General features: G+C 46.9%; 1 protein-coding gene and 1 pseudogene across 3 annotated transcripts in view; one reads left to right on the forward strand and one right to left on the reverse strand.

Annotated features, from left to right (window-relative positions):
• The window catches only part of Ccdc6 (coiled-coil domain containing 6), a 95,497-nt gene extending 75,114 nt beyond the window's left edge, over nt 1-20,383 (forward strand). For 2 of the 3 annotated variants that reach the window (XM_021174832.3, XM_021174833.3), the window contains exons 6-9: nt 2,588-2,744; nt 9,413-9,513; nt 14,847-14,971; nt 16,256-20,383. In XM_021174832.3, the coding sequence (XP_021030491.1) occupies nt 2,588-2,744; nt 9,413-9,513; nt 14,847-14,971; nt 16,256-16,456 (584 nt within the window). In that variant the 3' untranslated portion in view covers nt 16,457-20,383. Of the gene's footprint in view, nt 1-2,587; nt 2,745-9,412; nt 9,514-14,846; nt 14,972-15,093; nt 15,335-16,255 lie in introns of those variants that run through there. The other variant, XM_029482560.2, reaches the window with a different exon arrangement.
• Nucleotides 20,384-22,035: 1,652 nt separating this feature from the next.
• On the reverse strand, nt 22,036-22,356 carry LOC147002668 (signal recognition particle RNA; annotated as a pseudogene).
• Between the last annotated feature and the right edge of the window lie 1,172 nt (nt 22,357-23,528).

Raw genomic sequence — 23,528 nt, forward strand, 5'->3', positions numbered from 1 at the left:
CATAATCACACCTGCAAAAGCCCTTTTGTCTTTGTTGGGTTGGGTCGGCAGGTACCCTGTAGCTGCGGCACTGGGTGGTTCTCTCAGGCCTTTGAGGACTACACTGTAGTCCTCTGAAATGTTCTTTTTTTATTTTTAATCCAAGTAATCTGGAGGTATGTCTCAGATGACCGCCTCTAGATGCTCCACGAAACCAGATGAGCTAGCTCAGAATGTTCTGGAGGGCCAGTTCGTTTTGGGCTGGGTAGGCAGCTTGGTTTGCACCTCTTCCCAGGCCAGCCAGCTCCCCTTTCTCCTTCCTCATTTGTGCTTGGCTGGGAGGCGCTGAGGGAAGGGAAGGGCGCTTTATCCCTATCCCTTGGCACTCAGTGCATGGTCTTTGAAAGGCCTGCAGATCTCCCTGAAGACATCTGTGAATGCTAGTGTGATACCCCCACCCCCACCCCCTCAGGACAAAAAAGCCTGGTTCAAAGAAGCTGTCAGCATTGGTCAGCTGGTTTTCATAAGGCTTAAAGCAGTGATTCTCAGCCTTCCTAATGCTGTGACCCTTTAATACACTTCCTCATGCTGTTGTGACCACCCCCCCAACCAATAAATTCTTTTGGTTGCTACTTCATAACTATAATTTTACTGCTGTTAGGGATCTTCATGTAAATATCCACTTTCTGACTGTCTTCAGCGACCCTGTGATAGGGACATTCAACCCCTCAAGCGGTCTCTGGCTTAGGCTGTGTTAAGGATTCATCCCGTCTTCCCTGGCTCTCCAACTCTGTGTATCACGTGGCTTGGTCCTCCTTGGGTATAGCTGTGGCAGTTAAGCCCCTCAGCCTTCAGCCCTGACTAGAACTTCTCTAGACTTCTCAGTTTGAGTTGAGCCTTTGGCTCTGCCTTGGGGCTCAGTCCCCATGTGGTCTGTACCTGGGAAGGGGACAGGGAACAGCCTGCTTGTGAGAGCTCTGAAGCTGGTTTGGCGCCACCCTCACCTTCCATTACATTTCAGGAGGTAGCAGAATATAAGGGTGATAATCTCTGAGATCCAGAGAGCTGTGTGAGAGAAGAAGGTCACACAGTGTCCCAGCAGAGGGCGCCCAAGGGAGGCCTTGGGTCCTGACACTGTGGGTGCACTGGGCCCTGCTGGCATATCTGAGATAAATTGCTGTATTGACAGGAAGACCTACCTGGTGTGACTTTCTTATCTCAAAGCATTCTTATCTCAGCATTCCTCTGCTGAGTCCCCATATGCTAACGACTTACCCTCTCCTTGTATGGTGTGTATTTTTGTCAAGGCTGACTTCAAATTCTTAGCACCCCTACCTTAACCCACCCCCAGGTGCTGGGAATACAGACATGTATCTCATGCCCACCCCGAATGGCAGTTTCTTCTGAAAATACAATGCTTCCTCTTAAATTTCTGTTCTTGGAGCCTTGGGAATCTTCAGCTCTGGGAACTTTTGCTCTGTCTTCGCCATCTCGCTCTGAGCAGCAGTCATGATGCCCAGGGCCACCCGTTGCTCTCTGTTGAGCTCGGTTAGAAATCGTGCATACAAACATTCTTGGGGAGACTGATTTTAAGCTGTTCATTTGAAAATCAAGCTGTGTAAGTGACTCCCACCCCCAATCACTTCAAGTAAAAAGACTTTGCATGTGGATTAGGCAGTGGGAGTCTCCAGACCGCGTTCAGAACAGCTGAGAGATGTAGTGTTTAGTCTACGTAGTCGGGTTTAATAGTCTGAGCATTGTAATTTCTGAAATAGGGTTCAGGTTGAAGAGACGGTTCAGTGGTTACGACTACTGTTCAGGAGGGGGTCTTCCATTCCTAGCCGCTGTCGTCTCAGCTCGAAGGAACGGAGGTCCTCTTGCCTCCCCGGGTGTTGTACACTAGTGTCATGGTCATCAGAAGTCACTGGGCAGGCAGGATGGCTCAGTGAGTAAAGAGGCTTGCCGCTAAGCCCAAAGACCTGAGTTTGATCCCCAGACCCATATGAGTGAAGTTGTTCCCAGAGGTTGTATGCACACGCACACACACACACACACACACACACACACGAGGCTTACGTACACTCGGTGGGAAAGGGGTTTTGTTGACTGTGTAACGTTCTATTTTACAAGACTGTTACCTGTAGCTGAAGCTGGCACACGAGTGAGAGTTGCTCCACTGAGCGTGGAGGATGTGCTAATGAGGGTGGCAAGTCCCCCAACCCCCATGGTCTGTTTAGATTAGACAGGAATTAGGTCTGTTTTCTAGAGGGAAACCAGTGGGCCAATCTATCTCCCTAACTGGGTTCCCTCTCCCCGCTCCCACAGTGGAGAAGGAAGTCTGACAAGGCAGTCAATGAAACTCAACTCCAGCTATGTCATGTATGCGCCTGGAGCCCCTGTCCTGTGAACGAGAGGGAACAGGGTGGGAACACCTCTCCCAGCAGGCCCTTAGATTGTTTACTAAGTTGTAGTTAATCTAACTCGACTGTAAACCTTGAAACTTAGGCTTAATTTTAAACCCAGGTCTCCCATGGTAGGGCAAGGCCACCCCAGTGTGGGGTAATGATTGCTTGGAGCACGGTTTTAATGGCAAGCTCTGGTTTTCCAGACTCGGAGAAGATGGCCCAGTACTTGGAGGAGGAGCGGCACATGAGGGAAGAGAACCTGCGGCTACAGCGGAAGCTCCAGAGGGAGATGGAGAGGAGGGAAGCGCTGTGTCGCCAGCTCTCGGAGAGCGAGTCCAGCCTGGAGATGGATGATGAGAGGTTGGTACCCGCGCCCTGCCCCCACCCTGTCCCCGCCCCCCACAGACACCATCTCTATGACTCTAGTCCCAGGAGGTCCAGTGCCCTCTTTTTGCCTTGGGCCAGACAGCCAGCATGTTTGTGGTATACAGGCATCCTGGCAGGCAGGACAGCCACACACTTAAGTTAAAATGTATATGTTCTAGAAGGGGAAAGCTTAACTATCACTGGGACTGTGGTGAAGAACTTCAAGTTAGCGCACATGCCCACGGGAGGGTATGCGCAAGATTGAATACCCTGCTTGCACCAGAGGGGAAGAGCTGGCATTTGTTTTGCTTTTAAATTTTTAACACAGATGTTTAAAGGAATGTGAGCAGAAATACTAGAGAACTATATTTGCTGCCGCCCCTGTTTCTAGTAACGGGAGGGAATAAATAAGCTCACATACTTGGATGCACACATCACAGGCACATTTAGCAGGATTTTCCCCCAATTGCAAATATTTCAGTGATTTTTTTTGCCCCCCCCCTTTAAGGTTTTTTGTTTTGTTTTGCTTTTTAATGTTACCTCATTTTTCAATAAACTTCCCAAGCTTTGACAAATAAATTCCCTGATAATTTCAAAGGTGAATATATTGAATTTAGGTCATTTTCTTATCTATGACTCTCAACTCTCCCTCCTTCTTGCCAGCTGCACCCCCCCCATTATTTGTCTTAAACCCCACTGAGTTTACTATTTAGCTCATATGCATCGATTTTCTTTGGAAATATCTCTTCTCTTCACAATCCTGATCAGAAAGACTCCAGGCTGTAGGAATTACAGAGCAGTGGCTGGGTTTGCTGGGTGGGGGTGGGGGTGGTTGTTATTGTTTTGTTTTGTTTTTCCTGACATAGTCCTGGGTCTCATAGACCATCCCTCTGAAGTACATTGTGTGCGTCGACCGACCGTGCTCACCTGCATCCCTTCCTTTCTCCCCTTTCTTCCACCTGATCAGTCGTCTTTCCATCCCTCAGCCTCCCTTCTGATTTCATGCTGAGTGTGTGCGTGTAAATGGCTTTACATATCTGCCAAAAAAAATCTAGAATCCACAAACGTGAGAAGATGTGATATGGGTCTCTGAGTCTGGCTCCGTTTGCTCACTTCAGTTTCCAGCAAATAGCATCGTTCCTGTCTTGTTTTCAGCTGTGTAAGCTCCGTTGCACACGCACGCCACATTTCCCTCGTGGACAGACCATGCACAACCCACAGCTCAGCTGGTTAGAGTAGACCCTTAACAACATAGTTGTACAGGTGTCTGTAATTATGTGGCTTAAAGCCCTCTGGTGTCTTACAACTGAGACTTGGCATATCTGAGTCATACGACGTTTCCAGTTTTGTTTTTTTTCTAGAAACCTCCATACTGATGTCGATGGTGGCCAGGCTGATTCTCTCTCTTTCCACAGCAGCATGAGAAGGCTTCTTTTTATTCACACCCCCACCGACGTTTGCTCCCTGTGTCTTTTATAACTGCCATTCAGACCAGAGGGGGGCTCTCAGTATAGTTTTGACTGGCATTTCCCTGATACTTAAGGATGTTGAACTTTTTTTTCCCCATAAGTTTATTGATGGTTTACACTTTTAACTTTCTTTTCTTTTTTTCTATTAAGTTGTTTTAGAATAAGTGCTCACTTTGCTGCCCTGCCTGTCCTGGAACTCACAGCGATCCACCTACCTCTACATCCCAAGTGCTTGTGCCCCATATCCGTCCTGTTTGCCGTTCATCTTGTTTACTCATTTATTGATGGACTTGTTTGGTATTTTAGTACTGACTTTTTAAAAAGCCTACTACCACCTCTGTTTGGGTTCCTATGAGCTTTAAGACCCAAGGAAGGGAGCCAGGCCACACATTTCTGCTCTGACCTTCTCGGTGCTCTGGCTAAAGCTATGAGGCTACATTTATATAAGGGCTTTATATATTCTGCATCTTATTAACCACCTGTCCAGTCTGTAGCCCACAAAAAGATTCTCTGCCATTCTGTGGGCTGCCTCTTCAGCAGTGGTTCTCAACCTGTGGGTCATGACCCCCATCAGGCTCACACATCAGATCCCCTGCATATCAGATTCATAATATGGTTCACATTATGATTCATAATGGCAAAATTACAGTTATGAAAAGGCAACAAAATAACTATGGTTGGGGGGGGTCAGTACAACATGAGAAGCTGTATTTAAGGTCATCACATTAGGAAGGTTGGGAGCAACTTGTTTTCAGCATTTACTATTTCCTTTGCTTCTTCATTTCATACAGTGCCATCTGTCGGTTCTTGGTATGATTTCCCGAGCTATTAGAGTTATCTTCAGAAAGCCTTTGCCCCTAGCGGCCTCAAGCTTGCGGGCCTCACATCAGAGTCTTCAATCCCTTTTGAGATGATCTCTGTACAATTTTCCATTCTGCCTGGGGCTCAGGGCCGTTTGTCAGGGATGCCATCCATTCTCCGCATGCTTTTCTTTTTTCCAACAGTTGGGGAGCCGTATGGATTAATTCCGCATCTCCTATTTTTTGGCTGTGCCGTGCTGTTTTTATTACTGGGGCTCTGGAGTATAGCTTAAATCAGACACCGGGACGCTTTGAACCCTGTTCTTTCTGCTCAGGATTGCTTTGGCTGTCTGGAGTTATTTGTGTCTCGGTATCAATTTTAGGATTTTTTTTTTCCCTCCTATGTCTGTGAAGATTGCCCTTGGAACTGTAATGGGGACTGCCATTGTTCTTGTAATACTAGTTATCCATGCTGATGGGAGCTTTTTCCATCTCAAGGTCTTTTTCAATTTTCCCCTGCCTTGGCGTTTTTAAGTTTATCATCGTAAGGTCTCTTACTTACTAAGTTAGAATGATTTATTTCTTGCCAAGGTCAGTGTTTGGTATATAGAAAATCTGACGTTTTAGATGTTGAGTTTGCACCTTGTTACCGATCTGATTGAAGAGTCTTCGGGATCCTTTCTAATGTGTGCCATGTGTGCAAATGAGCATTGTACTGGCTATTTCTGTGTCAACTTGACACAGCTGAGTTATCACAGAGAAAGGAGCTTCAGTTGAGGAAATGCCTCCATGAGATCCCAGACATCCTGGGTAAGTGTGGAGAAGATGGGTATCGCTGTCCCATGCCAGCTGTGGGGGCCGATGCTTTGAGACTTGCCCCTTCAGTTTGCTGTACATGCCGTTTTTTATGAAGGGACTCTTCCACAGTCCCTTCAGGGCTTTTAGCATGAAAGGATGCTGGACTCCATTAAATTCCCTCTGTATCTGTGGAAATGCAGATGCAAGAGTCTGCCGATATGAATTTGTTGGCAGGAATGTCTCGAACCATCCCTGCATTCCTAAAATGAAACTGACTAGCTCAGAGCAAACGGTCTTTTTTATGTTTAGTTGATTCCAATTGCAAGTTCATTTAGTGAGGTTTCTGTATCCGTGTCTAGCTGAGAGATGGTCCTCTAATTTGCCTGTTGTTGTGGGGTCCCTATCTGGCTTGGTATCGGGAATGGTGGCTGTGTTAAATGAATGTGGCTGTTTTCTTCTTCCTATTTTTAGAGTTTGAAGAAGTTTGGTGTCACCCACCTCTCTTTGGAGGTCTGACAGAACTCAGCAGTTAGTCCCTCTGGGCCTAGACGGTGTCTGTCTGTCTCTGTCTTTGCCTCTCTCTCTGTTGTTTATAATGGACTCTCAGTTCTAAGTTGCTTCTATCTTCTCACTTTAATTTTGATGAGTCTTGTGTGTTTCAAAAGATGCATCCGTTTCTTGTAGATTGTTCCAATTTTTTAGAATGTAGGTTTTCACACTATGCCCTGATGAGCCTTTGAATTTGATTGGTCTCTGTCTCAAGGTTAGTTGGGCTAATAAGGCTATGTCAAAGTTAACTTTTCAAAGAGCCAACTTTATCGTTGCTTATTATTACTAATAATAATACTGTGGGTTATTACTATTGATGATTATTTGCATTTTATTAGAACTTTGTCCTGATCTTAATATTTCTATCTATTGATTTTTGGATTTGACATGTTTCCTTTTTTCCTCAACCCTTGGCATTTCACAGATCCCTGTTTGTTCCCTTGCTTGTTGCAGTGCATAGATCATCCTTCACCCTAGCCTCAGTGTTAGTTCGCTGCTCCTGCTCCGTGTATTCGGGGTCTTCACTGTAAGATGTTTAGGGTTCTTCTATCTTGCCTCTTCCATCCACGCGGCCATTTTCTTCCTCCGACTCTGGGAAACTTTGCGCATTGCTTTTACTAAATGGGTTTTCTGTGTCTGTAGCTTGCACTTCTGTCTCCTATGCTGGAATGAGCTTCCTGCCAGTAACTAGAGCAGCTGCTCTCTGCATGGGTACCTCTGTCAGATCCTCCCCTCTTGTGTCCTCCTCAGCACTTGGTAATGAGGAAGTCGTTAAGATAACTAACAAATCCAAATACAACAAAGAACTTTTTGAGCACCAGCTAAGGAATTAGCCTTCCTCTGACACAGACCATTTCTGACCAGGTGTGGCCATATTTCACTGAAAGGGAGTCAGAGCCTTATAAGATACCTGGATACCCACTGTGTGGGCACCCACTGTGTGGGACCTAGGGCACCAGCTGGGTGTCTTAGGGTTTTACTGCAATGAACACCACGACCAAGGCAACTCTTACATAGGACAACATTTAATTGGGGCTGGGTAACAGGTTCAGAGGTTCAGTCCGTTACCATTAAGGTAAGACCATGGCAACATCCAGGGGCTAGAGGAGCTTAAGATTTCTACCTCCTGTTCCTGAGGCATTTAGGAGAAGACTGGCTTCCAGGAAGCTGGAAGGAGGGTCTCAAAGCACACCCTCACGGTGACACACTCCCTTCAAAAAGGCCACACCTAATAGTATCTCTCCCTGGACCAAGCATATTCAATCCCCCACATGGGGTCTGTTCTGTGAGGAGTGCTGTATGTTGAGGATAAAGTGTGACTAGCCACACAGCCCTCTGCCTCTGTCCACTAAAGAAATCGATCCAGAGAAATAATAGATCCAGAGAAATAATAGATTCAGAGACGTAGATCCAGAGGACTGCAAAGCTCCCCACCACTTCTCTGGATGCTTTCAAGAAAACAGAATTTTTAAAATAATGGCAAGTTATAAACGGGACTTTAGAAGTTACAGAAGAATGACAAGTTTTCCTCTTTAAAATCTCTCTGCTCCCTCACTTAAAAAGGGTTTTTTTTTTAATTTTCCTTTTTCCTCAAAAGACTGTATTTTGAAATTGTAATCCCTGCTTCTAAGTCTGTTCTTGACAGTTACCCATTCTCAGTAAAACTGTTTGACTGAAAACGTCAGCCCAAACACAAAGCAGTTCACTAGATATTTTACTAACTACTTTAAGACTCGGGGGAGCCCCAGACTGGAGTACAGAGCACCTGGGGCTGGGCTTCAGAGAGGCCACTCTTAGAAGATATGGCTTCCAGATAGATGGGCCTCTTCCTCCAGAGCTGACGTTCACTGCACAAGTTTGCTTTATTTCTGTTGGGTTTGTGGGTTTTTTTTTCGGGGGGTGGGGGTTGTCCTATAGTCCTGAGCTAACCTTGAGTTTTGATCCTCCTGCTTCTGTCCCAGATTGCTGGGATTAGAGGTGTGTGCTACCAGAGTGCTAGAGGCACAACCCAGGGCTTCAAGCATGCTGCTGCAAAAACTCTCCCCAACTGAGCTACATCCCCAGCCTTGCTTTTACTTATTTTTGTAAATTATTCAAGGTACCATGGAGTTGCTAAGTACCTGGTTAAGTAGCACTCACCACCCCAGAATTGAGCCAATGAGATAGATCTAGGGGAAAGAAAATACCAGACACTTAAGACTGTAAGGGGTGATCTTAAACCACCTTCCTGTATGTATAATATAAGGAAAGGTCCCACCTGGTGTTCTTATGGTGGACTGTCCTAAAGAAAGGACGGAGACAGAGATAGGCGTCTAGTTGAGCTGTGTGTCATTCAAGCTTCATTAACCTGCTTGGAAGGGGCTGGGTCAGTCCTCGTGTGAATAAACACCAGGGCTAACGGTGCTCTGAGGTCCAAGTCCATGCCTGGTTAGCCTTAAGACCAGGGAGGATGGTTTGTCAGGAAGTCTGTCAAGCAGAAATCCTCCTGCATCAGCACTGTATGCTTGGTTCGCGGAGTGAAAGCCGACGGTCCCCGTAATCACACGTCAGCACCTTTGAGGCCCGATGTGAGCAAGACTCAGCACAGAGTGGCTGGGCATGACCCGCCCAGGGTGCCCAGCAGTGGTGTCTTCTGTTAAATTCTAACCTGTGAAGCAGAGCCTGCCTTGTGGAAACCTTGGCACTCGGGCATATTTGTCCTTCAATGTGTTAAGTATCAGTGAGCCTGTTGATTTTGAGTTTCAAGTAACAATTCAAATAGATATTTCTGTGTGCTTGTGAGGTCACTGGCAGGACTCCAGGACAGGTCCCTTGTGGTGTTTTATGTGTTGCGTGGCTATGACAAGTCTCTGGGGATGGTGACACTTGTGAGACCAGAGCAGTGTGACTTCGGAGTCGTCTGTACTAGAGATGTCCCCTGGGCACAGCCTTTCCAGCTCCCAGGATTTTGACTTTAGGTTGTGCCTTGAGAGCTTCACTCCTAGGGTTTCTGCGAAGGCCCACGTGAACATGGGTGTTTGAACCACTTCCTCCTCTCTCCTTTCAGGTATTTTAATGAGATGTCTGCACAAGGATTGAGACCTCGCACTGTGTCCAGCCCAATCCCTTACACGCCTTCTCCCAGCTCAAGCAGACCTATATCACCCGGTGAGTGTGTCTGCGGGCTACCGTGGTGTGGCTCTTTTCCAGCTGTTTAGTGTGCGTGTGTGTGGCTGTGTATGTGTGTATGTGTGTGACTCTGGCTGTGTGTGTGTGGTTGTATATGTAGCTGTGTATATGTTGCTGTATATATGTATGGGGGGCTGTGGGGGGGGTTGCAAAGGGGCTGTGCATGTGCTTGTGGGGGGCTGTGTGTGTATGTGGTTAGGGCTGTTTGGGGGGCTGGGAGGGTTGTATGTGTGTATATGACTGAATGTGTGCCTGTGTGGCACTGGGAATTGGACCCAGGCCCTCACACAGATTTAGCTAGATGCTCCCCTGATGGTTTTTTAGCTAGCTCTTGTGGTTTCGTGATTTTTAAATCTAAGTCACCATCAGTACTGAGTATTGGTTGGAGACCTTAAACAACAAAGACCCTTGATTTATTTTCTTAATTATTTATTATTTAATGTTTTTCTTTACTTTTTAACTTTTATTTTTGAGGATTTCATATTATCTGTCTGCCCCCTCTTCCTCAGTGTTCACTGAGCCTTAGGTACAGATGGTGATGATGGTGATGGTGATGGTGGTGATGATGATGGACCTTCAGTTTGACTTCAAAACCCCTTTCTAGAAGACTGTGTGTGTAACTAGTCTCGGGATGGGCAGGGTCCCTGGGTTGATTCCAGGATGTCTTCCCGTGTGTCTTTTATGGATTCCTTCACTTCATTCCAACTGCCTTAATCTCACTTTTGCTGTCAGTAGTAATCTGGGCATCGTTTTCTTCCCTTGTGAAAATAGAAGCACAGCCAGTCACAGGTTACTAGCTCTGGGTCTTAGGGCGAAGAGGAGGCCAAGTTGAGCGTCTTTATCCAAAACCAGTGTCTCAACCCCCACATCCCCAGCACGAGCTGCCTCCTGATCCTTGCAGTGGTTTGTGAGCCAAGCCTCGCTGGCCTGGTAGATTGCTTATGCAAGCAAGACAGCTAGCGTCTTCCACTGCTGGCTTTGTTAGCTGGGGCCTTGCCTTTCCCAGCATGCTTGCCTTCATCTGACCCGAAATACTCCTGAGTGTCTCAGGCTCGGCACCAGCAGGGCTTGGGGCTCCTGTGTAGGTGGGCGGGTATGTGGTCCACCCTGAGGGGGAGGAGAAAGTAGGGAGGAGGCATGAGGCAGGAGTGGGGGGGGGGTGTGGGAGAAGGCTTATGTCTGGAGGCTTTTGTTTCTGTGCCTGTGAATAAACAAGCTGCAGATAGACTTGAGGGACAAGCGGGGTGCCAGGTTGGCAAGTGTCACTGTAGGGGTGGCCTTGCAAAGGCTTTCTTAGGACTGTGGTTCCTTTTGTCTGAGGCCATACTTAAGACAAGGATTTCCCTTAAGGTTCATGAAGGGGACATGATGTTCTAGAACCAATACAGTTAGGACAGTGTATTAGAAATGACTTGACTTTATTAGTTTGGAATCTAGCCAGCACTACCGTGACATCTATTGTTGTTGCTGTTGTTGTTGTTGCTGCTGCTGCTGTTGTGTGGATAGGTAGTTTCTTTGCATCTTCGAGCCATGTGAGTGCAGGGTTCTGGGAGGTCAGCAGGGAGCACTGGGTCCCCTAAGACAAGAGTTAAGGATGGTTGTGCCGCCATGCTTTGAGTACTGGGATTAACATCAGGTCTTCTGAGAAAAAGAGTAGCCAGTGCTCTAACCATTGGGCAATCTCTGAAGCCTGCCGCCTCCTCCGAGGAGACACTCAGAGCCAACAGTAAAGAGTCTCCCACATGGTGACAACTCATCTGTTGGAACTGTGAGCTCTCTAAGGCAAAGGAGACCAAGGACAGACCTTGGATTCCTACCCAAGCCACTGTTCCTTGCTCTTGCCAAAAGGATATTCCCAGATCTGAATTCATTTCTCTAGTCTCCAGTGGCCTTAAGTCTCATCTCAAAAACTTCTCACAGCTGCTCCTCCATGTTCCCCAAGACAGTGCTAGCGTGATAAAGGTCTCATTTTACCGTCTGACTTACTGGTGTAAGAGGAAGGCTTGAGTCAAGAGTAAGGAGGGTCCGAATGCCATCTCATGCTGGGTGGAATTTAATACCTTATGTAATCTGTTTAAAAGCAACAACATTTCTACAGGAATGTCTTTTTCAAGGGATCAGAAAAAATACTGCAGTCTGGGGTGAGGTTTCAGAATGGTAAAGATCTGACAGAGAGTCAGGAGCCTTGGTTACCAAAGCTCAGATAGTGTGACCGATAAAAGCCATCTGATTGTCTGCATTGTGATGTTTCTGTCACAGTATTGCCTAGTGGTGTTGTCCCCTAGCAGTTTGGGGACACTGTTACCTCACATTGAAATTCCTGATGGATACATTTCTGAAATAGATGTCCCTGTCTGTAAGCCGCTCTGAATGTGTACTGTATGCAGATTTCCAAGTCCAAGGAAGTTCACTCCGTGTGTGTGTGTGTGTGTGTGTGTGTGTGTGTGTGTGTGTGTATTTTCATATTCCTGGGCTAAAGGGTGAGGTGCATGGTAATTAAGATTTAAGGAAGAATAAAAATTAATAAGACCACCAAGATTATAAAATATTATAGTCAATAGGGCCTGAGGAAGAGGGTTAAGAAAAAAACACTAATAACTCATTTAGTCTTGCAGTCATCTTCCGAGGATGCTACAGCGGTTCTGTTTGCTAATGGTGGGCTCTGTAACACAGTGAGATTAAATAATTTATCCGTGGCACAGAATCTGCTCCTGTGCACCGTTCCCAGATTGATTGGCTTTAGGGTCAGGCCTGGGGTTAGAGTTAGGGTCGTAGGGTTTGATGTTCACCGTTGAGAATTGCTGGCCTAGAGCAGCAGACGTGGGGGGGTGGGGGGGGAGCAATAGTCAGTCTGAAGAGTCTTGGTAGCTTAACATGATCTAAAAAAAAAAATTTTTTTTTTTTTTAAATTAGCCTAGTTAATAGGCTGGAGTTTTTTGTTTCATGAAAGGAACTTCTTTTTTAATTATTATTATTTTATATTTTTAATGTGTGTGAATGAATACTTTGCATGTATGTATGTCTGTGTGTCACATGTATACCTGATTCGTTCAGAGGATGGAAAGAGGAGCTTGGGTCCCCTGGAACTAGACTATACACCCCTGTGTGAGCGCTGGATCTCAGCCCTACATGAGCAATGAATGCTCTGCTGAGCCTCTCTCCAGCCCCAAAAGCCATCTCTTGAACCCTCTTTAAAGCTAAGGCGTCACTTTCTTACAAATGCATCTTGGGTTTTCAGGAGTGAGATGTGTGTGTGCTTTTTCATTTTGCTTTTGCCTGGTGGTGGGGTTCAAAGCCAGACCTGGTGCAGGTCAGTAGACAACCCTTCCACCACCCCCCACCCCCAGCCTTACCCTCACTTTCCTCACAAGTAGGCAGGGACCCTGCTCCCGGACCGTTATTTAAAGACAAGCTCTCCAATCTCAGCTAATCAATAAACAGCACATTAAATGACCACCTTGGTATCAGAGACTGGTGTTTCGAAGCAGAGCCCCGCTTTATAAACTCAAGTAAAAAAAAAATCAACTGGGAATAAGAAATGTATCGCGCATAAAGCGCCACTGACGTAATCAAGTCTGGAGATAAGTCCTCGGCATTTGGTGCGAGGCCACAGGAAAGTCCTCTAAGGAGGTACTTACTCAGTATATCTGTATGGAAACGGACAGCGAAGCTTCCATATAATTCGAGGCAACAATAAATGGCCAGTACGGCTTGGCCACTCACCACCTGCAGGTCCTTAAAAGAAGATGACTCTGGTCCCTTTCCAACCAAGCCTTTTTCTATTAGTTTTCACTTCAGCCACTTTTATAGCTCTGTATTAGTTAATACTGTGACCAAACTCCTGACAGGAAGCAATCTAAGGAAAGGGCAGAGAGTGGCCTACAGCTTGTCTTGTCCGGGTGACAGGAGAGGGGAACCTAAGGCAGCTAGCTACTCACATTAAAGTGAGGCCTAACTACTTACTTCTGAGACCCACCCTACCCCTTAAGGGTTCCACAGCTTTCCCACACAGCACCATCTGCTGGAGACTTGAGATTCAAGCACCCGAACCTGTGGTCATGGAGGCGGGTGAAGCCATGGCCAGAGCCTACCTGTCCTTGCGGGTTTTCCCGTTTGATGCTAGGAGGCCAAGATGTCAGGCGCTGGGTTCATGCACTGTAAGTGTTGCCCAGACCAGTGCAGCCTTCACTTCTGAGTATTTCAAGTATGGGTCGTTGGACTCTACCCTGGGCCTGTGATGTGTCTGTGATGTGTGTGCACGACTGTGTGTGTGTAGATGTGTACATGTGTGGGTGGGTACACATGTACTTGGAAGCTAGAAGACAGCCTCAAGCATTCCTCAGGAGTGAGCCATCCAACTTGGATTTTGAAACAGTGTCTCTCATTGGCCTGCAATTTGCCAATCCAGCCAGGCTTGCTGACCAGCAAGTCCCAGGGACCGTTCCTGGCGCGGTCTATGGTTGATGGGATAAAGCTCACATCATCCTCATGCACGCGCAGGAAGAACTTCACTGACTGATAGGTGTTACTGCAAAGCACCATGGGAATGAGGCTGGCTTCCTATGGGAAACCCGCCAAACATGGCAGTGGGCAGAGGGTTGACTGCCCTTAACTCTTGGCTCCTTTCAGAGAACCTTGGCCTGTGTGGGGCTTTTGTATCCTATATTGAATTAGGTTGCAGAGTTTGCATGCACACATATACTTACAACATAAGATACATGCATGTGCACACATGGACACAGGTATACATACAGACACATATGCACGTACAGACACAGGTGCATACAGACATATGCATGCACGAACACACAGACACGTGTGTACACACACAGCAGTTACATCGTTTACACACTGCAGGTTTTACCCACTGTTGAACTCAAATATTCTTTTCAGCCCTATAGTCCATTTGACGCGTGTGTCTGGTGTCACATAAAAGGGTTTGGTTGGTTGGTTTTTGCGTGTGGATTTGCAGTTTTCCAGACACCATTGAGGAGAGACCATTCCTGTCTATCCTCATCTCTCGTCAGCAGTGTTAAAGGGTTTTCCGATGAAATATGACCAGGTTCACATCCTAGCTTCCTGTTTTGCTTTGCTTTTTAGCTGTCCTTGGCTCCCCCAGTGCATGATGGATATTTTTATGCCCCTTGCTACCCAGCATGCCACTGAGTGGGCCCACCCCTCTCCTCTGCTTGACTGTTTTTATTTTGGCGCACCCGAGACCCTCTGCCTTTGGGATTTCTTCCCTAGATGGCTGAAGATCTCAGACGGTCAGGCTACAAATAGTACTGAACCTTGCTGCCCTTCTGTTTCAGGTCTTTCGTACGCAAGTCACACGGTTGGCTTCACACCACCAACGTCGTTGACTCGAGCTGGAATGTCCTACTACAACTCTCCGGGCCTCCACGTGCAGCACATGGGGGCCTCCCACGGCATCACAGTAAGTGTCCTTGTCGGGAGCGGGCAGCACCTCACCTCTGACCCTGTACTAGCTGGTCTCTCGGGGGAGCTGAGGATTGCTACTGTTGCCACCTCATGTCTTGGGGTCCCCTCTCCTTCTAGCTATGGAGTGTTCCCACGCGTTTAACGTGAAGTTCTGGTGTTGAATGTCCCGGGATCTCGAGACTCGGGTTCGCTTACAGAAATTACCCACTAGGAAATGTAATTTGGAGTGGGGCGACCACCGGAGCGAGCGTGGCCAACCGGAGCAAGCAGAGGTCCTAAAAATTCAATTCCCAACAACCACATGAAGGCTCACAACCAGCTGTACAGCTACAGTGTACTCACATACATAAAATAAATAAGTCTTTAAAAAAAAAAAAAAAAGGAAATGTAATTTGAAGTCTGGATGGTGTCTTCACTGAACTGTGGCCAGCTATTTGCCATAAAGCATTACCAGGGATTTCCATAGCATCTGAAAATTGCCTTTGCAGCTCAGTTTTCCTTGGTAGACCTTCCTAAGAGTAACCTTGGCTTCTATTTCCATCCCTGATTTCCTCTCCTGAATCCAGGAGGGCCAAGGGCATCCAGCTCTCAAGGTCTCCTCAGGGAGACTGGAGAGATGGCTCAGCGATAAGAGTACTGTGTGGTCCTCTAGGAAACCCGGGCTCAGTTTCCAACACCTACATGATGGCTCATAACCGCATGTAACTCCAGTTCCAGGGCATCCAACCCATCAGGCATGCACAGGGTACATACAATTATCTGTGCCAGGCAAAATACCCATACACACAAATACATAGAAGTCCCCTCAGAAGGGTTGCCATGCACACTTGACCATGCCGTTGGCTGAGAGAACAGGAAGACGTGCAAGAGTAGAAATAAGGACGGAGAACGGTTCTCACAGAAGAGCCTTGCTCCGTGACGTTCCTTGGGGTGCCCATGTAAATCTTGAAGTTCAAAGGACCTGGTGTCAAGGTAGAAAACGTCGTATCATATTTCCTCAGAATGAAGGGCAAGCTGAATGATGGAGGAGATTGGGGACACACTGGTAGGGATAATGTGACATCACTTATCATCATCATTGGCTGTGAAGGATACATTTTCATTTTGTGTTCCGTCCTCAGAGGCTTGGGTGTGAACACAACCTCCTTTCCCCTGCTAGTTCAGAAACCACCGATGACAGAGAAGGAGCCCTGTGGCTCTCTTATCCGTGTCGGGGTGAGTTCCCCTCTCTGATTCATGCCTTGTCAGAACTGACCCAGTGTCCCTGTCTTCCCCGCAGAGGCCATCACCACGGAGAAGCAGCAGCCCTGACAAGTTTAAACGGCCTACGCCGCCTCCGTCTCCCAACACACAGAGCCCGGTCCAACCACCTCCACCGCCGCCACCACCTCCCATGCAGCCCGCGGTCCCCTCGGCAGCCCCCACACAGCCCGCCCCCACACAGCCCCAGCATCCGGTGCACCCCTCCTCCCAGCCTTAATGCATGAGCTTAGTCAGAATCTCCAGTTGGGACTCGTCTGATGGAGCCACCTTCTCAACGCCAAAGGCTTCTCCTCTCCCGGCGTACTTGGATCTGACGCGTTTGCGTTGAGGTTACCTATCTACCTTTCCCTCCTCATCGTGTCGTGAATGTTCGTCGGAAACGCAGCCGAGGTTGCGGGTCCGCAACACTAACCAGACGACTTTCTCCACCAGTGTTTTACTTGAATCTCCGTGTCTGTCATTCCCTGGCTGGAACGTTGCTGTCTGGTATCTGGTAATGAGCAGCGGTGTGCAAACCCTACCCCCCCAACCCCCCCCTCGGGGGGGCCCCAGGGCTGCTTTTTTTCTTGGCTTTTAGGTTTGTAAAATAAGAAGGGAGATCTTTTTTATAACTATTCTCTGTGGATTTGCAGGAAAATTACCGAGCTGTTTAGAAACCTTCCTTCTCCAGGTCAGTGACGTTTACCGAACATAACCAAGAATTCAGCACTACAGTTCAGACCTTTCGCAGACCTAACTCACTGTAGGATTGGAAGTTAGATGAACCAGTGCCCACAACATGTAGTCTAGAGCTTTCTACAGACACACTTTTTACAGATTGTTTTCTGATGTAAATTGACCACCATGTCCTTTGTAAAACAGCCTATAGAAACAAATCACACAGCCGTATCTCCCCACGTGCGTGGGATGGGGACTATTGCCTATTAAGATGTGATTTTTATTTTCCTTTCTCAAATGTTAATCCACCTAAGCCAGCGCCCTCTAGCGTGAGAGGAGAGACGCTTTCCCACCAAGGGTCTCGATGGCTGACTGGAATGTAGGCTTAGATCCCTGCTACCTACAGGTGGGCCGTGAGATTGTAACAGCCAACTCGGCTAAACCTGTCCATTCTTTTGTGTTGTCCCGAGACAGAGGGTCCAAACAGGTACTTTCCAGGTGCAAAATGCTGTTAGGAAATAACGTCTGAGGGGTAGGCGACAGACACCCTAGCATGATGGCTGAGGAGCGCTTGGCAGATTAAAGCGTTGCAAGCAGTGCTCTCTGGCCTTGACGGGCGCTCACTTAGCCAGGAGAGCACCAAGAAGGTTCTGAACTCAATCCGCCATTCCTTCAGCACAAATCCTTCCGTTTAGCTGGGGGTGGGGGTGGGTGGGGACACCAAGTGGCTCTTTTGTAGACCTTCGTCTCTGTCTGTCCGAGGTTACTTTGTGCTTTAGTAGTCAAGTGCCCCCCCTGCCTGTGTTTGCATATTTATATATGCCTTGGATGGAAATAACTACTAGAGAATGTATATTTTATGCTGAGAAGTGTGACTCTGTTGGCTGTAATCAGAGAACTGAAAAATTAATTTATCAGTAATTTTTAAGAGTTCATGTTTGTGACAAACCATCTCTTAACAGCAACTCCTCATGGAACACACTCCCGAGAACAAGGAACATAACCCTGGTGACATTGTAGATAATTAATATTGTACAGTCTAGAAACCGCCATTTTTTTGCCTTCGAATGCATATTTAAGAGTTAACAGAATGGAAAAGTGTTATCAGATAATAGTGTTTGACAGCGTTTTAAGAACTTGAGAGTAGGAACAACCATAGGACTTTCACTCTTCTTTCTCGTCCACCCCTAAACTGAGAATGCTGTATCTCCAGCAGCCGGGAAGAAACTGTCAGCCTATAAAAGTTTTATTTACAAAGTGTGTGTGATGTGTAGGCTGTAGTGCGGTTAGCAGACATGGGATGGAGTCTGATATCTCCTGTCAAGGCGTTAGGTTTTTCAGTGTCTGACTAAACCCCGGGCATTTTCCACCAGCTCCCCAACCCTCTTGGTACATGACCATTCCAGGGAAATTCTGAGGATAGACAGAGGAAATTCTTCCTTCACGGTACAGTCTTGATTTTTTTTTTTTCCTTTCGAGAGAAGTACGGTATGTGTTTACAAAATCTTTTCTGGGATTGTAGATTTCAGTACTGCGGGCTAGCAGCTTTATTCTCCAGCACACAGGTCCGTTCTGGAAAGTTCTTCCCTCCACTGTCTTATCAGTTGAGTTACCTCCTAGAAGCACAAGTGTAAAAGCACCGGCGAATGGCGAGCGGAGCCTTTGAGACGTAGGTTCTTGACATTGACCTATAAAGTGTACCTGGGATTCCTGTAGGCCCATCAGTTCACCTCAAACCCAGCTCTTCCCACAAGCGCTTCGCAGTCCGATTCAGTTCCCGGTCCCTGCAGGGGTTAAAAACCAAGAGAACAAACACTAGAGGATCTGAATGTAGGGTGTATTGTGTCACTTTTGAAGCACGTAGCGTTAGGTAAGAGAATCAGATGTTGAGCCCCTAGGGACAGGAGCCCCATGACTGTGGGCTGGGCGTGGCTTCTACAGGTTCAGTCAGTAGCCACCCTCAGCAGTTGAGAGCAACAGTACCTTCAGTGGCTTCATTTCCTGTCTTGTTGACAGAGACCCTCGGCTACCACTGTGCTGCTAATAGGGCCAGGGTTCTGCTCCCCGGTGACCTTGCCTTTGTACAGAACCAAGTCCACGCACCCAGCACCCCAACAGCACCTCTGGGCTCTGAACTGCTTTCTCTCATCAAGCATGCTGGCATTCGAGACAGATTTCTCGATCTTTGGCAGACACGGAAGTGTTTTAAGATTTTATTTAAATGTCTTTGTTGACCCAGAAGGACTTTTAGATTCTGAGATCCTGAGACACCCCACACACACACACCGATGACCGTGGGGTGACCGGAATGTGGCTTTGATGGCTCAGGCTGCTGTGCCTTTTATCATTGGCTTCTGATTCAAACCAGAAATAATTGATAATGTGAATTTGTGTTGATCCTTCAGTTGTAGGAAAACTGTATCCCCCATTGTTAAGTAGACATGAGCCTGTCCCCTGCTTGTAGAGATTGACCAGGAAAACGGGAGGAAGCATGGCCGTTGCGTGTTTCAGAAAGTTTATTTTTTAAGCTACAGAAGGAAGTTTTCTTTGTGACTTGATCTTCTGTCTAGTACTTGTCTAATCAGTTAACCCGTGCTGAGAGCTTGTAGCGATGCCTACCAAAGACATGCATAGTAAACCTCCTGTTTCCAAATTATTAAAGAGCCAGCCATTGATGCTGCTCCATGGTTCTTCCTGGGAGCCATTGTGAGAGACTAAAAGATGCTTAGGGGTTTTTTTTTGTTTGTTTGTTCGTTTGTTTGTTTAAGTTTTAATTTCTCTCTCTTTCTAAATTTTTTATTACAAATGTGTTAGCCTAATGTGTTGGGGAGCATTTCCCAGAATGCTCAGCAGTTGTGATTACTGGTCACACCAGGTCACCTCTTCTGGAGTGATCAACGGGATCCTCTGTGCGTGCTAGCATGGGTGCTGTGTGTGTGCACGTGTGCGTGTGTGCATTCATGCCTTAACTTGGGTTACTGCTCAGCTTTGCCGTCTGACTTGGTCCTCACCAGCATCAGATTGTATTGTGCATCCTGATCTGAACTTCATTCTGGTAAAAAACAAAAAAAAAAACAAAAAAACAACAAAAAAACCACAAGGTTGCAGGCAGCACAGGCTGGAACGCATTCCTTTGGAAGAACGTCTGCTCAGATGGACCCTGAGATGTCTCCACGGACTTTATTTGGGACTCTGTTTGGAAAGAAAGCCGACTGTCACTTGGGCAGATGTCGACAAGGAAGAGGGGAGAGCCAGATGCCACCATGCCCTCTGCCTCTGCATATCCGTGTGCTCTGTGTGGTGTGTAGGCTCATCTACAGCTTACCTAGCTTGGAGTTCAGGTAACGGTGGCCATCCTGACATTCTCTGTTGGAGTTTAGAGAGATGTAAGACGTCCAGTTAATGTCTTATTTACTTTATGTTGATCAGTCTTTAATACATGTGCTGAATCAGAAAAACCTAAATAAAGATAATTTTTTAAAACGTACTCCTGGAACTGTCAAATTTGTTTCGTTTTTTCTGTTCTTTGAGTTGGGGATGATGGTTGGTTAGTGTTGGCACCAACAGACAAAACCAGATTCCATTACAAACTCTTAACGGCATCCGGGGGAAGTACTTGTAGGTAGCATCAATAGGGCCAGTGTGGGTTTCTATTTTTCCTTTTTCTTTTTTCTATTTTTTTTTTTTAAATATACTTAGGAGAAAAAAAGCTACATGTATGGATGTTTTTGCCTGCATGTCTGTCTATGCAGCACACGTGCCTGCGGTAGCCAGAAGAGGGCATTGGGTCTCTCACACCTGCAATTACACGTGGTTGTGAGTTATCATGTGGATGCTGGGAATTGAACCCTGGTCCCCTGGCTGCCCACCCTGATGCTGAACTTGTAATTGAACTGTGTTTTTAGATTCAAACGGTTAAACCCAAGGGGTTATAAAATGGAAGCTACACTCCCAAAATGTCTCACGTGGACCAATATGCACTGGCATGTGCCATAGGACATTTCAGGGATGACGATGAGTCCCGGAGGATTACAGTGACCTTGGCAGCAAGGCTGTCATGAAATGCTGTAGTTGGTCATGTACGTAGCCTGGTATGGATCAGCCTTTGACATCAACCTTGTGTAAACATCATCATTCATACGTAGTAATTGGTAAATTTTAAAATGTATTCCTACTTATTGAAAAGTTTACTCTTGGGCTACTAAAATTTCCCAGAGAGTAAATGTGTCTGTTGCAGGCCTGACAACCTGAGTTTGAAGCCTTGGACTTGTGATAGGAGAGAGCCAACTCCTGCAGGTGGCCTGACCTCCACAGCCCTTCTGTACATACATACACAAAATCAGTAAAACGTAATGCAATTATTCTTAAGACAGCTTGCATGGCAGCAGCGGCTACCTTGATACAACTCACGTCTGCATTGCTTCAGTAGGTCAGGAAAATAATATCTGGAATGATCTGTGTAGGGATATTTGGGGTCAGTGTCCATGTGTTGGGTGTGTGGCTTGTCCTCTGCGTTTTGGTAAGGCTGCGGTTGGCAGGACACAGGAGTGGAATCCTTTAAGGAATATGGCCTTCAGGAATTCCTGATAACCATTTCAGTGAGTCAAGTCGTTTAAATCCACCTCTGCCCCCCATTTTTTTAAATTCGAGGATTTGCCTTGGGTCAGAGAAGAGTTCTAAAGGAATTGACCTTTAGGCAGGGTTTAGAACAGATGGTTGGAGTCTCCTGTCCCAATTTCACAAGTTGGATGGGGGAGGGGCTCCAGGGAGTGGTCAGTGGCGGAAAGGAAGTTGGCACAGGGAAAGCGAGTTGGCTGCTTATGTGGTGTGTACCCAGTGGGGATTCCCAAGGGAGACTTTAGTCAAGCTTCAGGATTGTCCTACCTGCCAATGACGCTGCAGAGCCACCTGGTCCTTTGACCCGTTGGAGAAAGGTGACTGGACAGAAGGTTTCTTCGTCCACATCCAGGTTCTCTGTGCTGTGTTTCCAGAGTCCTGTGAGCTGGCAATGCTTCGTGAGGGATTCTGGCAAATGACCATAAAAAGTCAGATAGTTGGGGTGTCGGGTAGCCATCAATCATCCCTTGACTTGGCCAGGAGCATTGATGGAGAATTAGAAGGCATTTTTCTTTTTTTTTTAAGAGACAGGGGTCTCGCTATGTTGCCCCCCAGGCTGGCACAATCCCACTACTGATCAGTACAGGAGTTTTGACCTGCTCCGTTTCCTACCTGGACCGGTTCTCACACACACACACACACACACACACACACACACACACACACACCTTAGACAACCTGGTGGTCTCCTGCTCCCAGGAGGTCGGTCGCCATATTGATGCTAAACTTAGTTCGGACACCCAATCCGCATAGCGCGCTACTGCCCAAACTTCTGCACTCGAGATCCTCCTGTCTCAGTCTCTCACGTAGCTGGGATTACAGGCGTGCGCCACCACGCCCTGCTGCATTTTTAAATTCAAATAATAAGACAAAACAAAACAAAGACTCCTGGTTTCTTTAGAAAAAGTTTGGTGCTGGAAGGCTGTGCGGTCATCCTGGACTTTGTGCCTGATCCTCTTCCGAGCCCATCTGTTCACCACTGTAGTTGCTAAAGCATGGCCCTGTAGGCTTTTGAGTTTGTGACCTATTTGGAGAGGGCATGTGATAAATACCGGAAGCCCAGCACAGCTAGTTCTTGTGTTTGTTCACAGAAAAGAGGAATAGAAGTTAAAGTCTGGCTTGGAGAGAGGCATATACCAGAAGTTCCCGTACTGGTACAGATAATAAGAAAGTTAAATGTACCCTGGGGACCTTGATAAATGAGCCTCAAGTTACAAAGTAGGACCAGTGCTGCTGAGTTCTGTTAGCTGTTTTATGGGCCGCAGCCCCTTCAGAGCAACCATCAGAAAGCACAGGTCACCACATCATGAACTGAATTTAAGTGTTTTAGCATTAGGAAGGTTGAAAACCACTGGTCTAATGTGTTCCATGTGTCTACAAGATGGGTCTCTTAGTATGTGTTTAGAAGGCTGAACTGAGACGAGTCTAGCTCTATAGAGAAATCCAAACTCCAGCTTGTTTAAAAGTCCTAGTTCTCCAGAGTTTCCTAGTGCACACCTTTAATCCCAGCACTAGAGGGAGGCAGCGACAAAAGGATCATCTGTGAGTTCCAGGCCAGCTAGGGCTGTGCAGGGAGGAAACCGCCCCACGCCCCACGCCCCCCCCCCCCCCATCTCAGTGTTACCTCTGTAAGAACGACCCTGATTTGTACTGCCTGCCAATTTCTTCTGTGTAATTCAGGAGAGACTTCAAGCTGCACGTTCCATAGTTTTATTTACCGTGTGGCTCCCTACACTATAAATATCCTGGTGAACAGGAGAAGAGACAGACGCTGGGGATGTAGTTTAGTGGTAGAGCACTTATCTAGGGTGCCCACAGCCTTGGGTTCTCTCCCCACCCCCAATCCAGAAGTGGTTGGTGCTTGTCTGCAGTTCCAGCACTAGAAGACGAGAGGGGCAAGAAGGTCAGTACTTGGTGTATGGAAGGCCACCCTGGAATAGAGGAGACGCCGTCTCAAAGAAAATAAAAGAATAATTTTTTTTAAAAAGTGTTGTGTTTGAGGATCATCTTCATCT

Source organism: Mus caroli, unplaced genomic scaffold (assembly GCF_978045245.1).
Source record: "Mus caroli unplaced genomic scaffold, Mus_caroli_1 scaffold_9, whole genome shotgun sequence".
Lineage (NCBI taxonomy): Eukaryota > Metazoa > Chordata > Mammalia > Rodentia > Muridae > Mus > Mus caroli.